The 19,718-nt window shown below is 40.5% G+C and overlaps 1 protein-coding gene across 5 annotated transcripts in view; it reads right to left on the bottom strand.

Annotated features, from left to right (window-relative positions):
- Positions 1-462: 462 nt before the first annotated feature.
- The window catches only part of ARHGAP6 (Rho GTPase activating protein 6), an 825,592-nt gene continuing 806,336 nt past the window's right edge, over positions 463-19,718 (bottom strand). For all 5 annotated transcript variants that reach the window (XM_033947958.1, XM_033947959.1, XM_033947960.1 and 2 more), the window contains exons 11-13: positions 9,789-10,051; positions 6,324-6,404; positions 463-2,587 (exon numbers count right to left, since the gene is read on the bottom strand). In XM_033947958.1, coding sequence (XP_033803849.1) covers positions 1,857-2,587; positions 6,324-6,404; positions 9,789-10,051 — 1,075 coding nt within the window. In that variant the 3' untranslated portion in view covers positions 463-1,856. The remainder of the gene's footprint in view (positions 2,588-6,323; positions 6,405-9,788; positions 10,052-19,718) is intronic.

Here is a 19,718-nt window from a genome sequence, read left to right as displayed (position 1 = left end):
CACTATGACAGCAATCAAGTCTGAATAGTTTTAAGAAAATGTTAGAGAAATACCTCTTCTGTAAGATGAAATATGGGACTTGATTTATAATTTTTTGATGCGAGGCGCTGGTAGCCTCTTTGTAATTTTAGGAGGCTTTACATTATTATTATTATGCTATATTGATGTTCGATTTGTTGTACTGCATGTGATTCTGTTTGTGTATGTACTCTATTGTGATTCGCCTTGGGAAAGATGGGATATAAATAAATAAATACGAATGCAAACCAGTTTGATGGACCTCGTGATGTGCCATTTGAGAAATTGGTTGGTAGATTATTTTCTCCGAAGTTTACACATTCCTACTGCCATCTAAAAAAAAAAAAGGCACAATAGCTCATAAAGCACCAATACAATAAGAAACCTATGCTACTTCCATATTTCCAATTCACATTTACTTTAAAAATCACTAACAGAGAAAAATCTTCTTTATCTTTTTATTACATTGTTATGGCACAGACAAAGATGACACCGTTACCGGAAAAAGTTGCCAAATGAATTTGCATTAAAACTAGTGTACTTTATAAAATTGTCATACTGTACATTTTTCCCTTGCCATGTGAAAAACCTCTTAAAATACTGACATGTGTAGCCACCTGCTGGTCAAAAACTGACATTGAAACAAAAAAAAAACCAAGTTTAACAATGATTTTTTTAGGAACACTTCGTCAAAGCACTGGCACAAATCTACAGATGTGTGTCTTATTATTAAAAAAGCATTGCATATATATATATATATATATATATATATACACATACACACACACAAAACTGTGTGCTTATATATGCAAATACATGCCATTTTAGTTTATTACCTTATCAATAATAAAAGCATGGTTGGGTAAAGGGAAAAGCCATATTGTTTTATGATGTATATCCTATTGAATACATATTCTTTTTTAAGGGCTATTTGGATTCCAGTTTGTTTGCAAACAATACATGAAACCGTATATCATAAATATTTATATATTATATCATACATATAAAAACTGCAATTTAATTAAAGGGGGAAATCATTTTGCTGTTTATTTTATGCAGAGGCACAGCCCTCAATTGATCTGAGCTGCTTTCTAATATGGCCATCCCCCCCCCCAAAAAAAAGTCTTAAAAATATCGACACATCCATAAGCATATATGAGAAACAAAATACGTGAATATATATTTTATATATATTTCTTTCTTTTAAATTCATTATGAACTATGACCAGCAATATGGCTTTTCATTATTAGCGTCCTTCTTAGGCAGTGTACTGAAGGCTTCCCCCCTTTCTACCCCCCCCACCCCTGAAATCCTACCCAACATTCTTTAGAAGCACAGAAACCAGCTTGTGCACTCTACAGGATTTTACCATGGCAAATTAAGTGCAGCAATGAAAGGAAAGTGATCAAGATTGTTCCTTTTGTTTCTTGCATGTAAAGTCCGAGTATATAACTTATAAGTATCATATGTAGCCCATTATACAGTAATACAGAGTCCTCAGAACTGCATTTATTTTGTAGTATAGATACCATTGAGCTATACTAGGGCAACATTTTTATATTACACAGCATAGCTTATGCATACGGAATTGTGAAGACTGAAAATTTCATCTCCTTTCTGCATTTCCCAAGCAGGTGGAATAAGGAGTGTTTCCCACAGTGCTACTTACATCTTAAAGTGAACACAGCTTTTATTATTAATTTAAAAAAAAAAATAAAATCCCTCCCTAAACAGTTCAACCAATCTTTAATCAGTGTAAATAAAAACAGAATGTTCCAAAAGAACCATTTTTGTTCCTATTCAAGCTCTTTAGAGTTCTGGCTAGTTGCTGGACTGATCATACTAGAGTTTCCGGGAGGGCATCGGAATTATCCGCCGAGAGAAGCTCCCAAATTTGCCACCGCTCCCTTTGCCACTCTTGCCAGTCTTGCTCTGCCAACTTGTTAGTATTCTGATTGTTTGTGGGGATGGAATAGGAATTATACATTTCATTCTGTGGCACCTGGTTGCTCTGACTCAAGGTGCACCATTTGGTAGATACGGCCTTTGGTCTTTCTCCTTCTGCTGCCCTTGAATTTGTCCCTGACCTCTGTAGTCTCCACAGTGCTTGCTCTGCAGAGGGCACGGTCGGTTGCTTTAACACCGCAGAGCTTTGCTTTGAAGAGCCAGGATAGGGAGGGGGCAATCTAGTATCATTTCTGTTCACATCCCCTTGTCTTAGATTTGAAGGTTTGGTTTGATTTTGAAAGCACGACACCTCCGCTAACTGCTTTGTAATGTCGTCTGCGCTATTTGAATTCAAATGCTGCTCAGACTTTGAACAGGACTGTTCCAGGCTGCCCTGGCTCGTTTCCGTTTGTGGCGTGCTACTAACTCGAGCCATTGGGGGATGAGGCCTGTGCTCAGGAATAGCGGCTGACGTATGAATCCTCCGTATCGTTGGCTTTCCATTGTCCGGGTCTTGAAGGACCCCTTGCCATCTGGGGCAGTTCCATGCTAAGTTTCCCTGGGAAAGTGAACACTGCCCTTGGTCCAAAGAACGACTTTCATAAATGTTTCCATATGAACCTGGAAGGCAAAATATGTATAGATAAAATCATCAGGCAACAGTCTTGTTTATATGATGGCTAAATTAAATAATCAGCAGTCTGTTGCAGCATATACCATATGTTCCCTCAAATACCAGGAATCAAAGTCTATACTCTTTTCTATAACAAAACAATCTTACACACATGCTATATATAAACAACATGTAGCAAGAAACTTTACAGGAAAATTCATCAATTTAGATTGTGCTAACGATTAGTGCATGCTAAATGCTAAGACGCCCATTAGATTCCTATGGGTGCACACTCAGCACCCTGAGGTCGCAGGTTCAAAACCACACTGCTCCTTGTGACCCTGGGCAAGTCACTTAATCCCCCCCCATTGCCCCAGGTACATTAGATAGATTGTGAGTCCACCGGGACAGACAGGGAAAAATGCTTGAGTATCTGAATAAATTCATGTAAACCATTCTGAGCTCTCCTAGGAGAAGAGTATAGAAAATTGAATAAATAGTGTGAAAGGTTTCAGCCTCTGATAACCAGAGCTGGTATTGTGACATCATAATGCCTCCTTCCACCAATGCCTAAGAGCAGCTTCATCAGTGATGTCACAATAGCTTGGTTGTCCAATACTTGGCTCATTTTTGCTACATTTTAATTTCTAGAGTGGTGCAGTGGTTAAAGCTATAGCCTCAGCATCCTGAGTTGTGGGTTCAAACCCACGCTGCTCCTTGTGACCCTGGGCAAGTCACTTAATCCCCCCATTGCTTCAGGTACATTAGATAGATTGTGAACCCACCGGGACAGACAGGAAAAAATGCTTGAGTACCTGAATAAATTAATGTAAACCGTTCTGAGCTCACCTGGGAGAATGGTATAGAAAATTTGAATGAATAAATAAATAGGTTAGCGCTCCTTAATGAATTCTCTTCTTAATGTTATGTTATGCCAATATTTCTATTCCACTTATACCTTAACAGTTCTAGGATGGCTTCCACAGAATAAGAGTGGAATCAAATCATTCCAGAATTACAAAACATTATGGGCTCCTTTTACTAAATGATGCTAGACTTTTTAGCATGGGCCGGCGAGGTAAATTACTGTTCCGGGGATTATTTATTTATTTTTGGTATTTATATACTACTTATAGCCTAAGTGGTTTACAAATCAGGTACTCAAGCATTTTTCCCTATCTGTCCCGGTGGGCTCACACTCTTATCTCAGGTATCTCAAAGTCCCTCCTTGAGGGCCGCAATCCAGTCGGGTTTTCAGGATTCCCCCAATGAATATGCATTGAAAGCAGTGCATGAACACAGATCTCATGCATATTCATTGGGGAAATCCTGAAAACCCGACTGGATTGCGGCCCTCAAGGAGGAACTTTGAGATCCCTGCTCTATCTAATGTACCTGGGGCAATGGGGGATTAAGTGACTTGTCCAGGGTCATAAGAAGCAATGTAGGGTTTGAACTCACAACTAGAGAATGACACGGTGACAAAATTCATCACCGTTCCCGTCCCCGCGGATAACCGCGGGAAATAATCCCATGTCATTTTCTAGTGTCTATTTCAACCTCAGTCCTTCTACACCAGCATTCCTCTTAGCAAAGCTTGCGGGTCAGTGGTTGTGACCATTCATACTCTGATTCGTATGTGAGCCAAGGATAATGAAGTCATTGTGACATCACTGATGTGATTGGTTCTTAGGCACTGGTGGAATGAGGCATTATGACATCACAATATCTGCTCTGGATACCAGAGACTGTCATTCCGTAGTGTCTATCTCAACTTCAATCCTTCTACACCAGCATTCTTCAAAGCAAAGCTTGCGGGTCAGTGGTTGTGGCCATTCGTACTCTGATTCTTCCCTCTCTCCTTAAAGAATGACATGAAGATGGTTTCCCAAGGTTATCCGCGGGGATGGGAGTGATGAATTTTGTCACCGTGTCATTCTCTACTCACAACCTTGGGGTGCTGAGGCTGTAGCTCTTACCACTGCGCCACACAAGCAAACCTGTAAAAGTGTGTGTGTGTGTGGGGGGGGGGGGGTTCTAGATCAAAAAAATGTTGCCAAGTTATTAAAACTTATTCACTAGATAGTTTCCAAAAATCATGCACTGCCTAAATAGTTTTAGAGTTGACCACTTTTTAAACTTTAATTTATTTTGTGTACAGTATCATCCCAGTTTATATGAAGCTGACGGACTTTAAAGAAAATTCCTCAAAGATGGTATCTGAGTTTTATGAGGTTCTATTGTTTAAAAATAAAACCATATTCATATGCCTAAAGGTTATGGCTCGGGGGGGGGGGGGGGAGGGGGAAGAGCCACCCAATTCGGAGAGTCCAAGTACAGTTTAATTTATAAACCACTTAGTCCTACCTGCTAGTTAAAGCGGTATAGCAAGCGATCAATAAGCAACAAATATTATAGTCTTGTGCTACTGAACAGACTATGATTTGCTTAAATTGTGAGGCCACTAGGGACAGAAAAGTACCTCAATATAATTAATTGCTTTGGTTGTATCACAGAAAAGTAGTATGGACTAATACAAGTAAATGACAAATTGGTTTCTTTATATTTTTAAGAGGCTACAATACATTTGTTCACACAATAAACTGACGTCAGAGAAAGGGCGGGACCGCCGGAAGAGGAAGCAGCGCAGACGCAGGGCTCACAGAAGGGCCGGGACCGCCGACAGAGGAAGCAGCAGGACAACGGTAGGAGCTTCTACATGATGGGGGGGGAGGGGTCGGGAGGCTGTGGGAGTGCGAGCGGTCCTTCGGGGTGGGGGTGGAGCGGTCCTGCGGGGGGGGGGGAACTATGTAAAATAAAAGTTGTAAAACGTGCTCACGCGTATAACGCGCAAGATTATGCACGGTTTGTAAAAATCGTGTATAACGCGCGCGTTATATGCGTGAAAATACGGTATATACATAGATACCTCATAGTTTAAAATTAGTTTCAATTTATTGTACCTCCTCTCATCTATGCATCCAATGTGAAAGAATCCTATTGGTCAAAACAGCTGTTAATCAAAATGATCAAAATTCCACTGCTAACCTTAAAGTAGACAGGTTGGAAAGTGAACTGCTTTAGGGAAATCAATCCTTCCTTTATATCTATTTCCTAAAGAAAAGTTTCATTCGGTTTCCCAGGGCCAGCTCAAAATGTTATGGCACCCCAGATCCACTTCTGTTTTGGCACCTGCCTCTTTCTGTTCTGCAGCCTCCCCACATTCCGTCTCCTCCCCCCCCTCCCCCCAGTTCCCAACAAGATGCAGCTTCATAAGCCAGTTGCTGCGAGGAGGGAAGGTCAGCGTTAGTATCAAGCAGCAGCATCAGGAAGGACCTCTCTCCTCTGATGTTGATACTGGTCTTCCCCCTCGCGGCAGATGGCCTATGAAGTCACATCCTGTCAGAACCAGGCAGTAGCGTCAGAGGAGGAGAATGTTCAGGCCACATCTCAGCTTAACGTATGGGCCAGCGACGTCATGGCCCTGGGTGTCCGGCACATTTTAGTACCAGTGCCCTGGGCCAGAGCCTTACTTGGTCCTTAGGTTAAACTGGCCCTGCTTTTTCCACATTCATTTCTCCGACTGATTTAGGCATCTGAATAATTTAGATAATGTGCACCTAACATGCAGACTGGAAAGCTGAAAGTCATATAGGATTTGTAATCTCACGAAAAAGAAAGAGAATCTAAAAACTTTACAACAAAATCTCAATTTATTGAGCAGCATTAAGAAATAAAAATTACCTGACTTCTCTTGATCTTTAGAGCCTGATTTCAGTGTTGAATGCCAAGTGCCCCAGATGTTGAAACGATCCTCTGGAGTATCTGTCCAGGGGTGCAAATTGAGAAAGCAGTTTTAAATTAACATGTATGAATATAAACAGAGATTTTTTTTTCAGATTTGAATGCCATAATATCCTGTCTCTGAATATGTAAAGAGCCCACAGTATGATAACTAATGACATCCTAAAAGTAGTCATGACGCTGAAACCGTGGATTGAAGACAAAGTTTTATTTTATTTTTCTTTCCAGCTTATGATTTATCTTTAATCTTATCTACTGTTTTGCCTTTTGTCTTTGTTTTGTTCTATTTCTATCATTTAAATTTCTCCAGAATTCTACTGTTCAACGGCTCCCCCTTCTGCTTCTATTCCTTTCTCTCCTCTCTTCTACCTTCCAAAGTATTTAGATCAATGCTGTCTTGTTAAAATGTTTATTTTATTTTTATTTTTCCTCTAACTCTACTTTTCACTTCTCTATTACCCTCCAGGTACTTTAGTTAGATTGTGAGCCTTCGGGACAGTAAGGGAATTTTTCAAGTACCTTTCTTATTTCTAATCTTAATGTATATTTTCTGTAAACCGCTTAGAACCTAACGGATGTAGCGGTATATAAGAAATAAATTACATTACATTACTAGTAGCTGGGATGTATCTTAAGCACCATAGATTGAATGACCACAGATCTTTTAGACACTGGGGGCTGGATTCAGGAAACGGCACCTACATTAATGGCACCATCCACATGTCAAATCAACGTATAGGCACCGTTACCAGAATCGCAGCAACTATTAAATATAGGCGCCAGTAATGTAGGCCAGGCTTTTGAAGGCTTACATTTACAGTGCATAAGTTTGATGTGAATCACGTCTACAGAGGTGCCTGAAGTCATTTCCGGCCAAAACCATGCCTACTTTGACCTTAGGCGCTTGTCAGGTGCCTCTGTAGACACGATTCTGGCGCCCTTTTTATAGGCACCTGGGGGGGGCGCGCCTACACTTTTTAAATAATGAGGTTTTAATTGGTTTTAAGAGATGCAGTCAATTACCATACCAATTAAACCAATTAAGTTAGGCAGCGGTAGGGCACCTACCGCTGCCTAACTTACCGGGGGAGGGGGGGGGACATTTCCAGAATCAGCCCCTGAGTTGCTATTGATGGTAATCTTAGACGATATTTTGGGGGCTCTAGCGTGAGGATAATAAGGGGGTTATTTGGAGGGATTGTGATGTTTTGAGATAGTTTAGTGAATGCTATTTGTAGTACGTTTAATGTATTTTTGCAATATTTATTGTACCACACTTCATAATTGCTGAGGTGTGTAATCAACTTTCTACATCACATCACATCCTAGTCAGAACAACTGGCTATTATTTTTCTTCATGTTTTTTGTTACTATGTTTGACATACGACAACCTCATGGTAGCAAAGATGTGATAAGGCAGAGAGATGTTAGGCTGCACGACGACAGGCATAACCAGTGGAAACAAGCAAGGTGATAATACTTAAATAAGGATCGATAGTTGAGATTTCATCTTGGTTTGTTTGCACTTATAAATTCTATTGTATATTTACAACTTTCTCTGTACTTATTTTTTTGTTGTTGTTTAGTGTCCATATTGTCATATATTCATATCAACCTATATTTTATTGGTTACCGGTCATTTTCAGAATTCAATTTAAAATTTTAGTTTCAACTCATAAAGCATTTCATACTTTGGAGCACAGTTATTTACAGTCGTTGACTATTCCATATACAGGGGTTCCGTTCCAGGAGCACTCGCAAATTTCAAAAAAACACGAATGCGATTTAGGAGCGGATCAGAGGCGGGAGAGGGCCACAGGGGCGGTGGTGGATGCTAAAAGACAATATTTAGGAGGCGATGTTGAGACCGGTGTCACCAAGAGCTAAGGTAAAAGGTGAAATGGAGGGGCTGATTGGCTGTGCAGAAGGCGGTTGGGTATTGCTGGAGCGCTGGATGTGAACCCAAGTGGAGAAGGTGGAAAAGGAGTGCTGTGCAGGGTCAGGAAAGTAAAGCTGGGGTACTGAATGGGGCGTCATCAGGAACCTCCCATCCAAAAAAGTAACCTTCGTAATCTGCTAGCCGTTCTTTTCTTGAGCAGGCAAAGAAGGGGGAAAGTTGCTTTTCCATTGGTCAGTCATTCGCGGTATTTTCTGACTGGAAGAAAATACCGCAAATGACTGAGTCTGCGAATTGTGAATTTGCGGGGGTCTATTGTACTCCTAACCGGATATTAAGATCTTTTCAGGACAATAAGTTGATCCTTCCATCAGTAAGTAGAACAAGATGGGAAATAATTCAAAATAAGACATTCTGGTTTTTTTGGCATCTAGTCTTTGGAATCAACTTCCAAAGTTCATTCGTACCGAGATTAATCATAAAGCATTTAAAAAGCTATCAAAAATACATTTTTTTCCAAGAAGCTTTCAGAATTGATTCCTCTCCGATCATATCCATTAATTTGAGAGGCTCACAGGCAATCAAACTACAAAGGTACTGTTTTGATGATTGCATAGAGTTGAATGCTTCTTGGATATGTAAGTTTAGAATAGGCCTTTTCCATTATGGCATTCCTTTCTGTTTTTAAATTATTCTGTAATTTTTATGTAATCCGCTGAGAACTTTTGCTAGATTTGGCAGAATATCAAATTATAATAATTTCATTTATTCAGAGTTGTCATTTGTCATCTCTTTGTATTGTTGGGTAACTATATTAGCAGAGCCATGCTATCTTACGGCGCCTTCCGAAAAGAAATTAAGACAGTATTATTTGATAAATTTATCTCGTAATTCAATGTTTTTATTCTTAACATAATAATGTTACTGCATTAATTTAAATTTTTATTGTCTTTTTAGTTAATATGCTGTATTCTCATTTTAATATTTTGTACCTCGCTGATTGTCCAGTTTTTCTCTCTTGTATAAACCGCCTAGAATCCTTTAGATTGTGGCGGTATACAAAAATAAAGTTATGTAAAGTTATCAGAATAGTAAGACTGTGTATGTCTATTATATTTCCTTGTCCGCAGGTCTTAGACACATTTTTATTAAATAGATTCTCCCTAGTCCTCATTTTATTTCTTTGTATTTCTTTATATTTTTGTCCATATATTGTTTTATACCAAAAATATGTATTATATGCTTTCATTAGCAGTTTCAACATTTATATGTTTATGGATGTATGCAGTTTTTATTCTGTTATTTTTATTTAGTTTGACTCCTGATGCAGGCCTGTGGGCTGCAACACAACTTGTGTCGAGCCATTTGAACTTTTACCATACCAATAAAGCCTGACTGGTGATTGTTTCCATTGGTTTGCTCTCTGCTCCATCTCTTCTCTTGTTGGCTTTTTTAAATAATGCTACCATTATCAATAAGCTTCACTTGAAAATAACTTGGACTCTTACCTTTTCCAGACCAAAGTCCAGCTGACACATCCTTCGATTTGGGCTGCATGTGGCCAACCAACATATACTGCTCAGGTACCCTGAAAAGCTTATCTGAACTCACAGCATCTTCCTCCTGTTTCCCCAGAAATGGCCGCTCAGACAGTATGGGAGAATTATTGTCATAGGGGGAGACATCGCCACTTGACGCTTTGTTGGAATCTGTAGATGAATGCCTTCCTTCAATGCAGAACGGGCCTTCAGATCTTAGTAGCTCTGGACTCCTGAGACACAAAAGAAAGTGACATGTACTATAATATCCAGAATATATAAAGCAAGGGATATCAAAGTCCCTCCTTGAGAGCCGCAATCTAGTCAGGTTTTCAGGATTTCCCCAATGAATATGCATTGAAAGCAGCACATGCACATAGATCTCATGCATATTCATTGGGGAAATCCTGAAAACCCGACTGGATTGCGGCCCTCAAGGAAGGACTTTGAGACCCCTGATATAAAGGATGATACATAAGCACTGATCAGAGTGAAGAGAAACAATACTACTCCAATGACGTGGTGATCAGCCTCTAAGAGTAAATATTCAGTGGCAGCATTGATGTACACCAGGGGTGTCCAACCTGTGGTCCCGGTCGGGGATGATGCAGTGTTTTCCTCTGCTTCCCCCGGGTGTTTACCGTCTTGCTGGCTCCCTCCTCTGTCTTGCTGCAGCGTTTGCGCGGCCCCAGAAACATTTTTTTTCGGCCAATGGGGCCCAGAGAAGCCAAATGGTTGGACACCCCTGATGCACACCTTTATATGCATAACTTATGAATATATTTGTGTACAGTGCTCTTGCTATTTGCTGAAGTTAGGGGGTTAGGTTCCTGTGCGACCCAGCTTATTGTACATTTTTGCTGCCTAAGACCATAAAGTCATCATTTCAGGTACCCTTCTTGTAAAGAGCAGCTTGTTTATTATATTCTGCATTATATAAATGTATTTTATGCACACTTTCTTTTTGTAAAAACAATCTTTTGGTGTACCAATAGTCATGCACAGCTCTATGAACCTCTTCATCCTCAAGGGAACATGCTCTGCATGACCGTGAATAAGTGAAAATTGGCTACTTTATTTTGCGAGAATAAGCAAATTCGTGAATATGGAACATATGGATAACGAAAACGCACTATTTTCAATTATCATATATATTGCCGTATAAACTTGAACATAAGCAGATTTGGGGGCCAAAGAAATGGCCCAAAAATGGGGGCCTCCGTTTATATTCGGGTCCTCAGGTCTGCGCCTGCCTTCCTCCCCCCCACCTGGACCTGTTGTAGGCCTTCTGTGGGCCTGCCTGAAGCCCTGGTGGTTCAACAGTGAGCCAGGACAGGAGAGATCCTTCCCGTGTGCTCTCCCGGCTGACTCAAACACCCCACCTCCCTGCCCCCTGAAAATCTTACCTAACCCTGGAGGTCTAGCGATCTTCCTATGCTCCTGTCCCTTGAGAGCCATGATCATAAATGCCTGCAGTGTATCAATTACTACACTGATTGAACCAATTAAAATGATTAAGTTAGGTGATGGTAGGGCTTCAGGCACACACTTTGGTTGTTTCTCGGAACAAGGATACATTGGGCCTGATTCTGGAAATGGCACCTGCTGTGGTAGGCACCTGCACAATGGGCACCTATGACATGCCAATTACCCGTAGGCACTGCATCCAGAATCATGTCTATTTTTTGGACAGATGCTTTAAATGTAGTCCAGCATTTTACAGGCCTATATTTACAGCATCTGACTCATGCTACAAAAATGCCTAAGCATGCCTATAGATGTCTAAGCCGCTTCCAGCCTAAGCCATGTCAATGCCGGCCTTAGGCATCCATAGGCATACCTAGATGCCTCTATAGGCGCAAGTCAGACACCTACATTATAGGCCTCCTTCGCCACATTGATTTTTTAAAAAACATGCATCTTGATTGGTCCATTAGATGGCGGTAGGATGCCTATCGCTGCCTCCAATTGGGACGCTGTTTCCAGAATCAGGCCCGTTGTACCTGAATACAAATTGTGGCCTTTCAAGTTGTGGTATGGCAAGAATTTTTAAGTGTGGATGGAGGCAGTTTTTAGGGTATTCTAGGGAATGGTTTTGTGTTATACAGTGAGCAATATAGCTTCATAGGGGATAGGCTCAGAAGAAACTTCAGAAAATACTCTTTCACAGAAAGTGTGATAAAAGTGCAGAATGGCCTCTTGGTGGAGGTGGTAGAGCCAAAAATTGAAAGAAAAATTCAAGAAAGCTTGTGACAAGTACATTGAATCTCTAAGGGAGAGGAAGGGATATTAGATATCATGGATAGTCAGACTAGATAGGCTATATGGCAGGGGTGCCCAATAGGTCGATCGCGATCGACCGGTAGCTCACCAAGGCAAAGTGAGTCGATCATCCAGGACTCACTTTGCCTTGGCGATCTATCGGGCTGATCAGTCTTCCTCTCCCCGACGTCAATTCTGCCTTCGGAGAGGAAGTTCGGGCTAGCCAATCGTTGCCTGGCTGGGTGGAACTTCCTCTCCGACGGCAGAATTGACGTCGGGGAGAGGAATGCTGGTTGGCCCGAAGCAGGGAGAGCATGGGGCGGCGTCGGCTTTGGGGCCTGTTATCCATTGGTGGTGTTTGGGTCCTGTTCCCCGATGGCAGCGGCAGTGGCTTGGGGAAGGGCAGGGAGAAAGAAAGAAAGAAAGAAAGAAAGAAAGGGGGCAGGCAGAGAAACAGAAGGAAAGAAGAGAAACAGAAAAAAAAGAAAGGGGGCATGAAGAGAGAAAGAAAGAAAGAAAGGTCAGGGAGAGAGGAAGAAAATGTTGGGGGAGGGAATGAGGTGTGGAGGAGAGGAAACATACAGGCTGAAAGACTGGATGCACAGTCAGAAAAAGAAAGTGCAACCAGAGACTCATGAAATCACCAGACAAGGTAGGAAAAATGATTTTATTTTAAATTTAGTGATCAAAATGTGTCTGAATTTATATCTGCTGTCTATATTTTACAATATGGTCTCCTTTTACTAAACCGCAATAGTGGTTTTTAGCGCAGGGAGCCTATGAGCGTCGAGAGCAGCACTGGGCATTCAGCGCAGCTCTCTGCGCTAAAAACTGCTATTGTGGTTTAGTAAAAAGGGAGGGGGGTGGGTATTTGTCTATTTTTGTATGGTTGTTACTGAGGTGACAGTGCATAGAGTCATCTGCTTTGTCCTCTTTGAAAAAATCCTGGAATAAGAATGATAATTAACAATTCTATGCGTACAGTGTGCATTGTGGTTTTTTTTAATTTTATTGTTGGTAGATCATTTTGACTCGGTCATTTTAAAAGTAGCTCGCGAGTCAAAAAAGTGTGGGCACCCCTGCTATATGGTCTTTATTTGCCTTCATTTGTTTTACACTTCTAAGTATAACTTATGCAGTCAAGTCAAGGCATAGCCAGACATGATATTTTGATTCTAAATATTTTGAATTATGGGTTTATTACAATATGTTTTTTGTTAAGATGGTCTTAATTAAATAAAATGTCTATTTTGATAAATACCTATAGGGCTTCTTTTACTAAGGTGCAGTAGCGTTTTTAGCACACGCAGGAAATTACCGCGCACTATGCTTCTAGAACTAACGCCAGCTCAATGCTGGCGTTAAGGTCTAACACGTGCGGCAATGTAGCGTTTGCTATTCCTCGCATTAAAGCCCTTGTGCACCTTAGTAAAAGGAGCCCATAGTTTGTCTACACGTCTTCATGGCATTAGGGATTTTACTTCAAATTTATTTACCTCCTTTGTGTTTTTTATTGTGGTTTCTTTTATGTTTTGTGGACATACAGTACTCCCCCGAAATTCATGGGGGTTCCATTCCAGGAACCCCCACAAAATTTTTAAAAATGCAAATGCGGTTTAGTAGCAGGAGAGGGCAGCTGGGGCGCCGGCGGGTGCTGAAAATCAAGTGCAGGATCATGCTTAGTGTTTTCCGACCGCCTCTTCCTGGTACTAAAGTCAGGCTACACCAATCAGGAGCTGCTTTGACAGTGTAACCAAAATAAACTTATTTTGGTCACACTGTCAAAGCAGCTCCCGATTGGTATAACTTCATCATATGGGCTTCGGGTGACATATCCAGTCTGATCTCTTCCAAAATCGATTTATTAGTTATCCTGGAGGTTCACAGGATGCATAGAATTCTTCTCCAGCACCAGAGTTCAAATGAGTCAATCCTCTTTCCGTCTTGTTTCCGTAATGCCCAGCTTTCATATCCATAATTGACCACTGAGAAAATGAGTGTTTGGACCAGTCTGATCTTCGTTTTAAGTGCTATTTCCTTGCCTTTCGACACCTTACCTTCATTATAGAGTGACCAACTACTATTCTGCAAAGTATTTCTTCGCTGCTAGTTGTTTCCTTGCTTAATAAAGAACCCAAAAGATTAAGGGCTCCTTTTATGAAGGTGCGCCAGCGTTTTTAGCGCATGCAGGATATTACCGCACGCTACACCGCGCGGCTAGAACTAATGCCAGCACAATGCTGGCGTTATGGTCCAGCGCACGCTATTCCGCACGTTAATGCCCTAACGCAGCTTAGTAAAAGAAGCCCTAAAACGCCTTACAACTTTTATTGCCTTCAAGCTCAAAATCTTCATCATTTTCCATAGTCATAATTTTGTTTTATTTACTACTGGCATTGAGATTTTATTGTAATACATTCTTTTATTTTTCAATTTTTTTAGTCTTGCTGCATTTTTTATTCAAATATTTTGGCTTTGGCTCATGATAATCTTTTACTCACTTTCACCCTTTAATAAGATGCAATTCACTTTTTAAAAATTTGATTTCAGCCTTTGCATGCTCATCTTTCTCTCTCTTTTTCATTTTTTAGCACAAAATGACAAGTTTTAGACTTTCGTCACAATAAATTATTTTTATTATCCCACATTATTTCATTTTTTTCTGTAATATTGGTTGTCACTGTTTTATTTGAATGTTTCTCGATTAATCATTTATTTGGCACAATCAATTCCTTACCTATTTTACCCCCTCCCCTTTAACAAAGCCACGTTAAGCTTTATCGCTGGCCGCAGCAGATTTAGCTCCGATGCTCACAGAATTCCTATGAGAATTAGAGTCAATACCACTGTGGCCAGTGATTCGTAAAGGGGTGGTGGGGGGGGTGTTAGTGTTTGCATATCAATATTCCACCTTCATTAAAAAAAAAAAATAAATAATTTTCAAAACCTGTATATTCACATATACAGTATACTACACATTTATCATATGGAATGTTTATTGCTACATGCTTCATATCTCATGCATCAATTTTTAGTCAATTTTTAAACAATTGGCTTTTGAACCATACATGTACATTCATATATGTAACATTGCTCAAATCCAGTGTTATTTCATTTAAAATTTTATACGTGTATTACTTCTGTACATTATGGGCTCCTTTTACTAAGCTGCGATAGCGTTTTTAGCGCACACAGAATTTTAGCGCACGCTAAACCCACGCTGCGCAGCTAGAACTAACACCAGCTCAATGCTGGCATTAGCGTCTAGCATGCGCTAAAACCGATATCGCAGCTTAGTAAAAGGATCCCTATGTTTCCTTTTGTTATTTTCTTTTGTACATGATGGTAGACCCCTAATGTAGGCAGATATGCCAAAACATGGTCTGCATTGAGTCAGACCTTTATGAATCTTATGTACATGCTGTATTCTAATAAACATTGCTAAATCACATTGACCCCTCATTTGTGAGGATTATCTGGTTTGGTCACCTCTGCTATTATTTATTGTTTATTACAATATGGCCAAATGACTACTGTTAAACAATAACAAATAAAACCCCTAAATTTACTGACTATAGCTTCAAATAATCCCATTGCCAAGCTTACTATACTTTATAAAATAGTTATGTACACAGCAGCCACTAGATGGCAGCAGAGAACACTAAATAGTACAACGGAATTTTGCACACTGCAGTACATTTTTATAGGAAGTGAAAGTAGCAAACATCTACTGTATTTTGTTTTCAGATTTTCTTTTTTTTTAATTCTTTATTCGTTTTTGTGTAGCAGTTCTATGTATGGACTTCATACAGATGCAGCTGAAAGTTTTTAGAACGTGGGTTTTTTCCACCAAGTTGAACTGGTGCAGGAGAGACAGATTCAAAGGGGGGGGGGGGGTGTTACAGGTATAAACTGGACAGCCTAAAACAGTGGACTCAAACTCAAACTCAAACCCTTTGCAGGGCCACATTTTGGGTTTGTAGGTACTTGGAGGGCCGCAGAAAAAATTGTTAATATCTTATTAAAGAAATGACAACTTTGCATGAGGTAAAACTCTTCATACTCTTTATCCTCTGATATCAGGGGCTGGATCGCGGCAGAGGGAACATGCTACTGAGGACGAAGGCAGCCTGCAAAGATCGCTACAGCACCGGCAATCCTCTCTGCAGGCTGCGGTAAGAGCGGGAGGCCAGGGGGGGAAGTCGGAGGACGCTGCAAAAAGCGGGCAGAACTAGTACAGACCACAGGCCGCAAAATAGTACCTGGCAGGCCGCGAGTTATATATATATTACATTACATTACATTAGGGATTTCTATTCTGCCTGTGCCTTGCGGTTCTAGGCGGATTACAATATAGAAGATATCTGGGCATTTCCAGTAGAATTACATTACAGGATAAGAGTAAGTTACAGGAACCGTAAAGAATTATGATACTTCAATTTAACGGAAGATAATACATATCACAGAAGATAATACATATCAACTGAAACAAGTTAAGTCAGGTGGGGTGTAAAAGAGTTACAGTAATTCTAGATCACAGACAAAGAGATACTATAGGTGGGTGTTTCCAAAGGCGTTGATTGGGAACTCATTGGATGGTGGTTAGAGTATCTGTATTTTCCATTTTATAATGGGACACACATCATTAAAAAAAACACACAAAAACTTTCTCATTAGCATTTACAACTGCTCAGAGGTACTCAGTTATTTCTTACCTTCTAGCTTGAAACTAGGCTTAGATTGAGGGGGGAGTTGTGTTTACCTCTATTGTATGTAACGCTACCTCAGAAAAATGTTTTTGTGCAAATGGTATTTCACTCAGATCCTTAATGAGTTCCTACTGTACCTCTGCTTTTGTGAAATCTGACACTCTGATGTGTAACAGCCCCAAGTGATACCACTCCACTGAAGCATGTCCTTGCCTTGTTCCCATGGTCATTCCCAGCTATTACAGATGCCACATGTATAACTAGGTTTTTAAGTTTTCCCAAAGTTACTTCTAGAGAGGTGAAATGTGGAGGGGAAGACCATGAATGAAGATTAGAGGGGTTGGGGTAATAGGAGAAGTAAATGTGACGGGGAGGGGGGAGAGAAAAGAAGCCCACAAATATATGGTTGCATGGGGCCCAATATAGAGTTAATCCAGCCTGGCTTGTTGGATAATTCATACTTATGTGTGCCTTTCTCTTCTGTCACTAATTCTAGACTCTTTACTTTCCTGTTTGATGTGCTCTACAACTGAAATAAACTTCCAGGTCAATATGTCATGCTGTTCTCTGGTCTTATTTAAATCAAGCCTAAAATCACGCCTTTTGGGGGCAGCTTTTAAAGCTCCTGTTCATAGACATGATTTTTTCAACCATTTTTCATATTAAACAGCAGCTCTAATAGGTCAAAATTCAACTAGTATGCCCTGGCTCTCACAGCCACATTTTTTTCTAAAATTTCCATGCACATGTATAATTAAATTAGAAGTAAAGGAATTTATTTTTTGGGATCCTACACAGCTTCAGCAATTTTTAAGTTTTTGTGAACAGGGAAAGAAAGTAAAGAAATAATTTGATTATAGGTCTTTATTGAGAGTCAAGTTAGTTAAAAGGCACTAGGATGTTTTAACTTGAATTTCTCCAGTTAAATTTAATTTCCTTTGTTATTTGAATTTAGTTAGGATAACTCCACAAAATTTAATGTGGGCTAGAAAGGAATTTTGTTAGATTTTTGAATTTCTTGATATGTATGGAGTATTTTATTATCTTGTACTGTTCTGAAGAATTGTATAATTAATAAAATTTGGATTAAAAATAAATAAATAAATTCAGCTAGTATGGTCATCACCGAAAATCCAGATCTTTGACAGATCCAGAAGTTATATAGGTAATGGCCAATATTCAGTGCTGGTACTCACATACCAAACTGGGCCAAGGCAGGACTACTTTTTATGTGGTTCTATCTGTCCGGTTAGGTAAAGGGGTATCAGCAATGAATAGCGCTGGTGCCCACATTTCTTTAACTAGAAGTGCCGTGGTACTCACACCAGATTTTCAGTGGCACTGTGTGATTTCAGTGCCATTGAAAATCCAGGGACCAGCCAGCTCAACGTGGATTAACTTTTGATGTATTCTGAATAGCCATCCTACATGGTGGAACTATGAGATTAGAGAAGAATAGGTGAAGGTGATAGCATAAATGATGACTCACTTTTAAGCAACCAGAAATGCGTCCATCATACTGAAATCAAACGTTAAAGGGTAATATTCAAGACTAACCAATCACTGCACAACCTACTTGGAACTAATCAGGACATAAAACAAACAGCACATTTAAAGAGGAGGACATTTCTTCCAATATGGAACACCTTTACACTTGCCCTCTTGTCAGCTAGGGGGCACCAGAGGAGCAGACATCACCTTTCCTCTCCATCCCCACAGCATGGACAACTGGAGTCTGTAAAAGGCATATGCATTTCTTAACGTGCATTTTGATAGGGTGCATTTAAAGAATGTGTAAGCAAAATTTATTCGGTGTGTGTTACCCTATGAATTAATGTGCATACTATCTACTTCTGTGCATTAAAAAGTTCTACGCAGAATTTAAAAAAATGCTTTCTTTTCTTAATGTGATTGAAATGAACCACAACAAAAAAAATCCATGAATATCATTCATGGGAAAATCCTAATTTTCTGAAAACGACCAGAAAAATTGTTTCTTGTGCACCTCCATATTTTGGGATGTACCTGCACATCATTATACTTTTAAAAACAAGAGATGCACTCTTTTTGTTTCTTTTTAAAAAAATGTTTGAGTTTGTATAAATGAAGAGAAAAAAAACCCAATAGGGAGGGCAATTTCCACAGTGAATTCCATGGGTAATAAGAATTTTTACCATATAATTTGTCTCCCCAGGAGTGAATTAATAATAATAATAATAACTTTATTCTTCTATACCGCCATAGTCATGAGACTTCTAGGCCACAGTTCTTCAACCGCCGGTCCGCGGACCGGTGCCGGTCCGCAAAAAAATCTTGCCGGTCCGCGAAGGACTCGGGTCCCCGCCGCAACGAAAAGTGCCGACGTCAGCTGACTTGCAACTTCCTGTTGCCGTCGCTGTGCCGGGACTTCTGCCTTCGCCGGGACTCCTGCAGCGTATGCTTCCTGCCTTGTCTTCTCACCTCCCGACCAGCAGCGGCAGCTCTGTATGCTTTTAACTTCGGTACAGAGCTGCCTCTAAGCAGTAGTTTAGCGCGGTTTCATGAGGCAGCCTCGGGGCCTTTGCTAGGCCGGCCCGCTTCGATGATGCGATGTGGGCCGGCCTAGCAAAGGCCCCGAGGCTGCCTCATGAAACCGCGCTAAACTACTGCTTAGAGGCAGCTCTGTGCCGAAATTAAAAGCATACAGAGCTGCCGCTTGCCTAAAGACTCTTGGGCTGCTGAAGGAGGGCAAAGAGCAGCTGTCCTGGAGGTTTCCCTTCCTCTCACCTTTGGAGGTCCCTTTTTTTTTTTTTCTTCAAACGGCAACGGGCCCCAGCATGACATCAAGTAAGTTCCACTGTTCCTTGCAAGCAGTTATGCTCGGCCAAAGCTTCCCCTCTGACATGAACCACCCTCAGGGGAAAGAAAGTGACCCGCAAAGGTGAGGGGA

Source organism: Geotrypetes seraphini, chromosome 6, assembly GCF_902459505.1.
Source record: "Geotrypetes seraphini chromosome 6, aGeoSer1.1, whole genome shotgun sequence".
NCBI classification, from domain to species: Eukaryota; Metazoa; Chordata; class Amphibia; order Gymnophiona; family Dermophiidae; genus Geotrypetes; species Geotrypetes seraphini.
The sequence above is the reverse complement of the archived record's forward strand: the minus strand, read 5'-3'. Positions and strand labels throughout refer to the sequence as shown.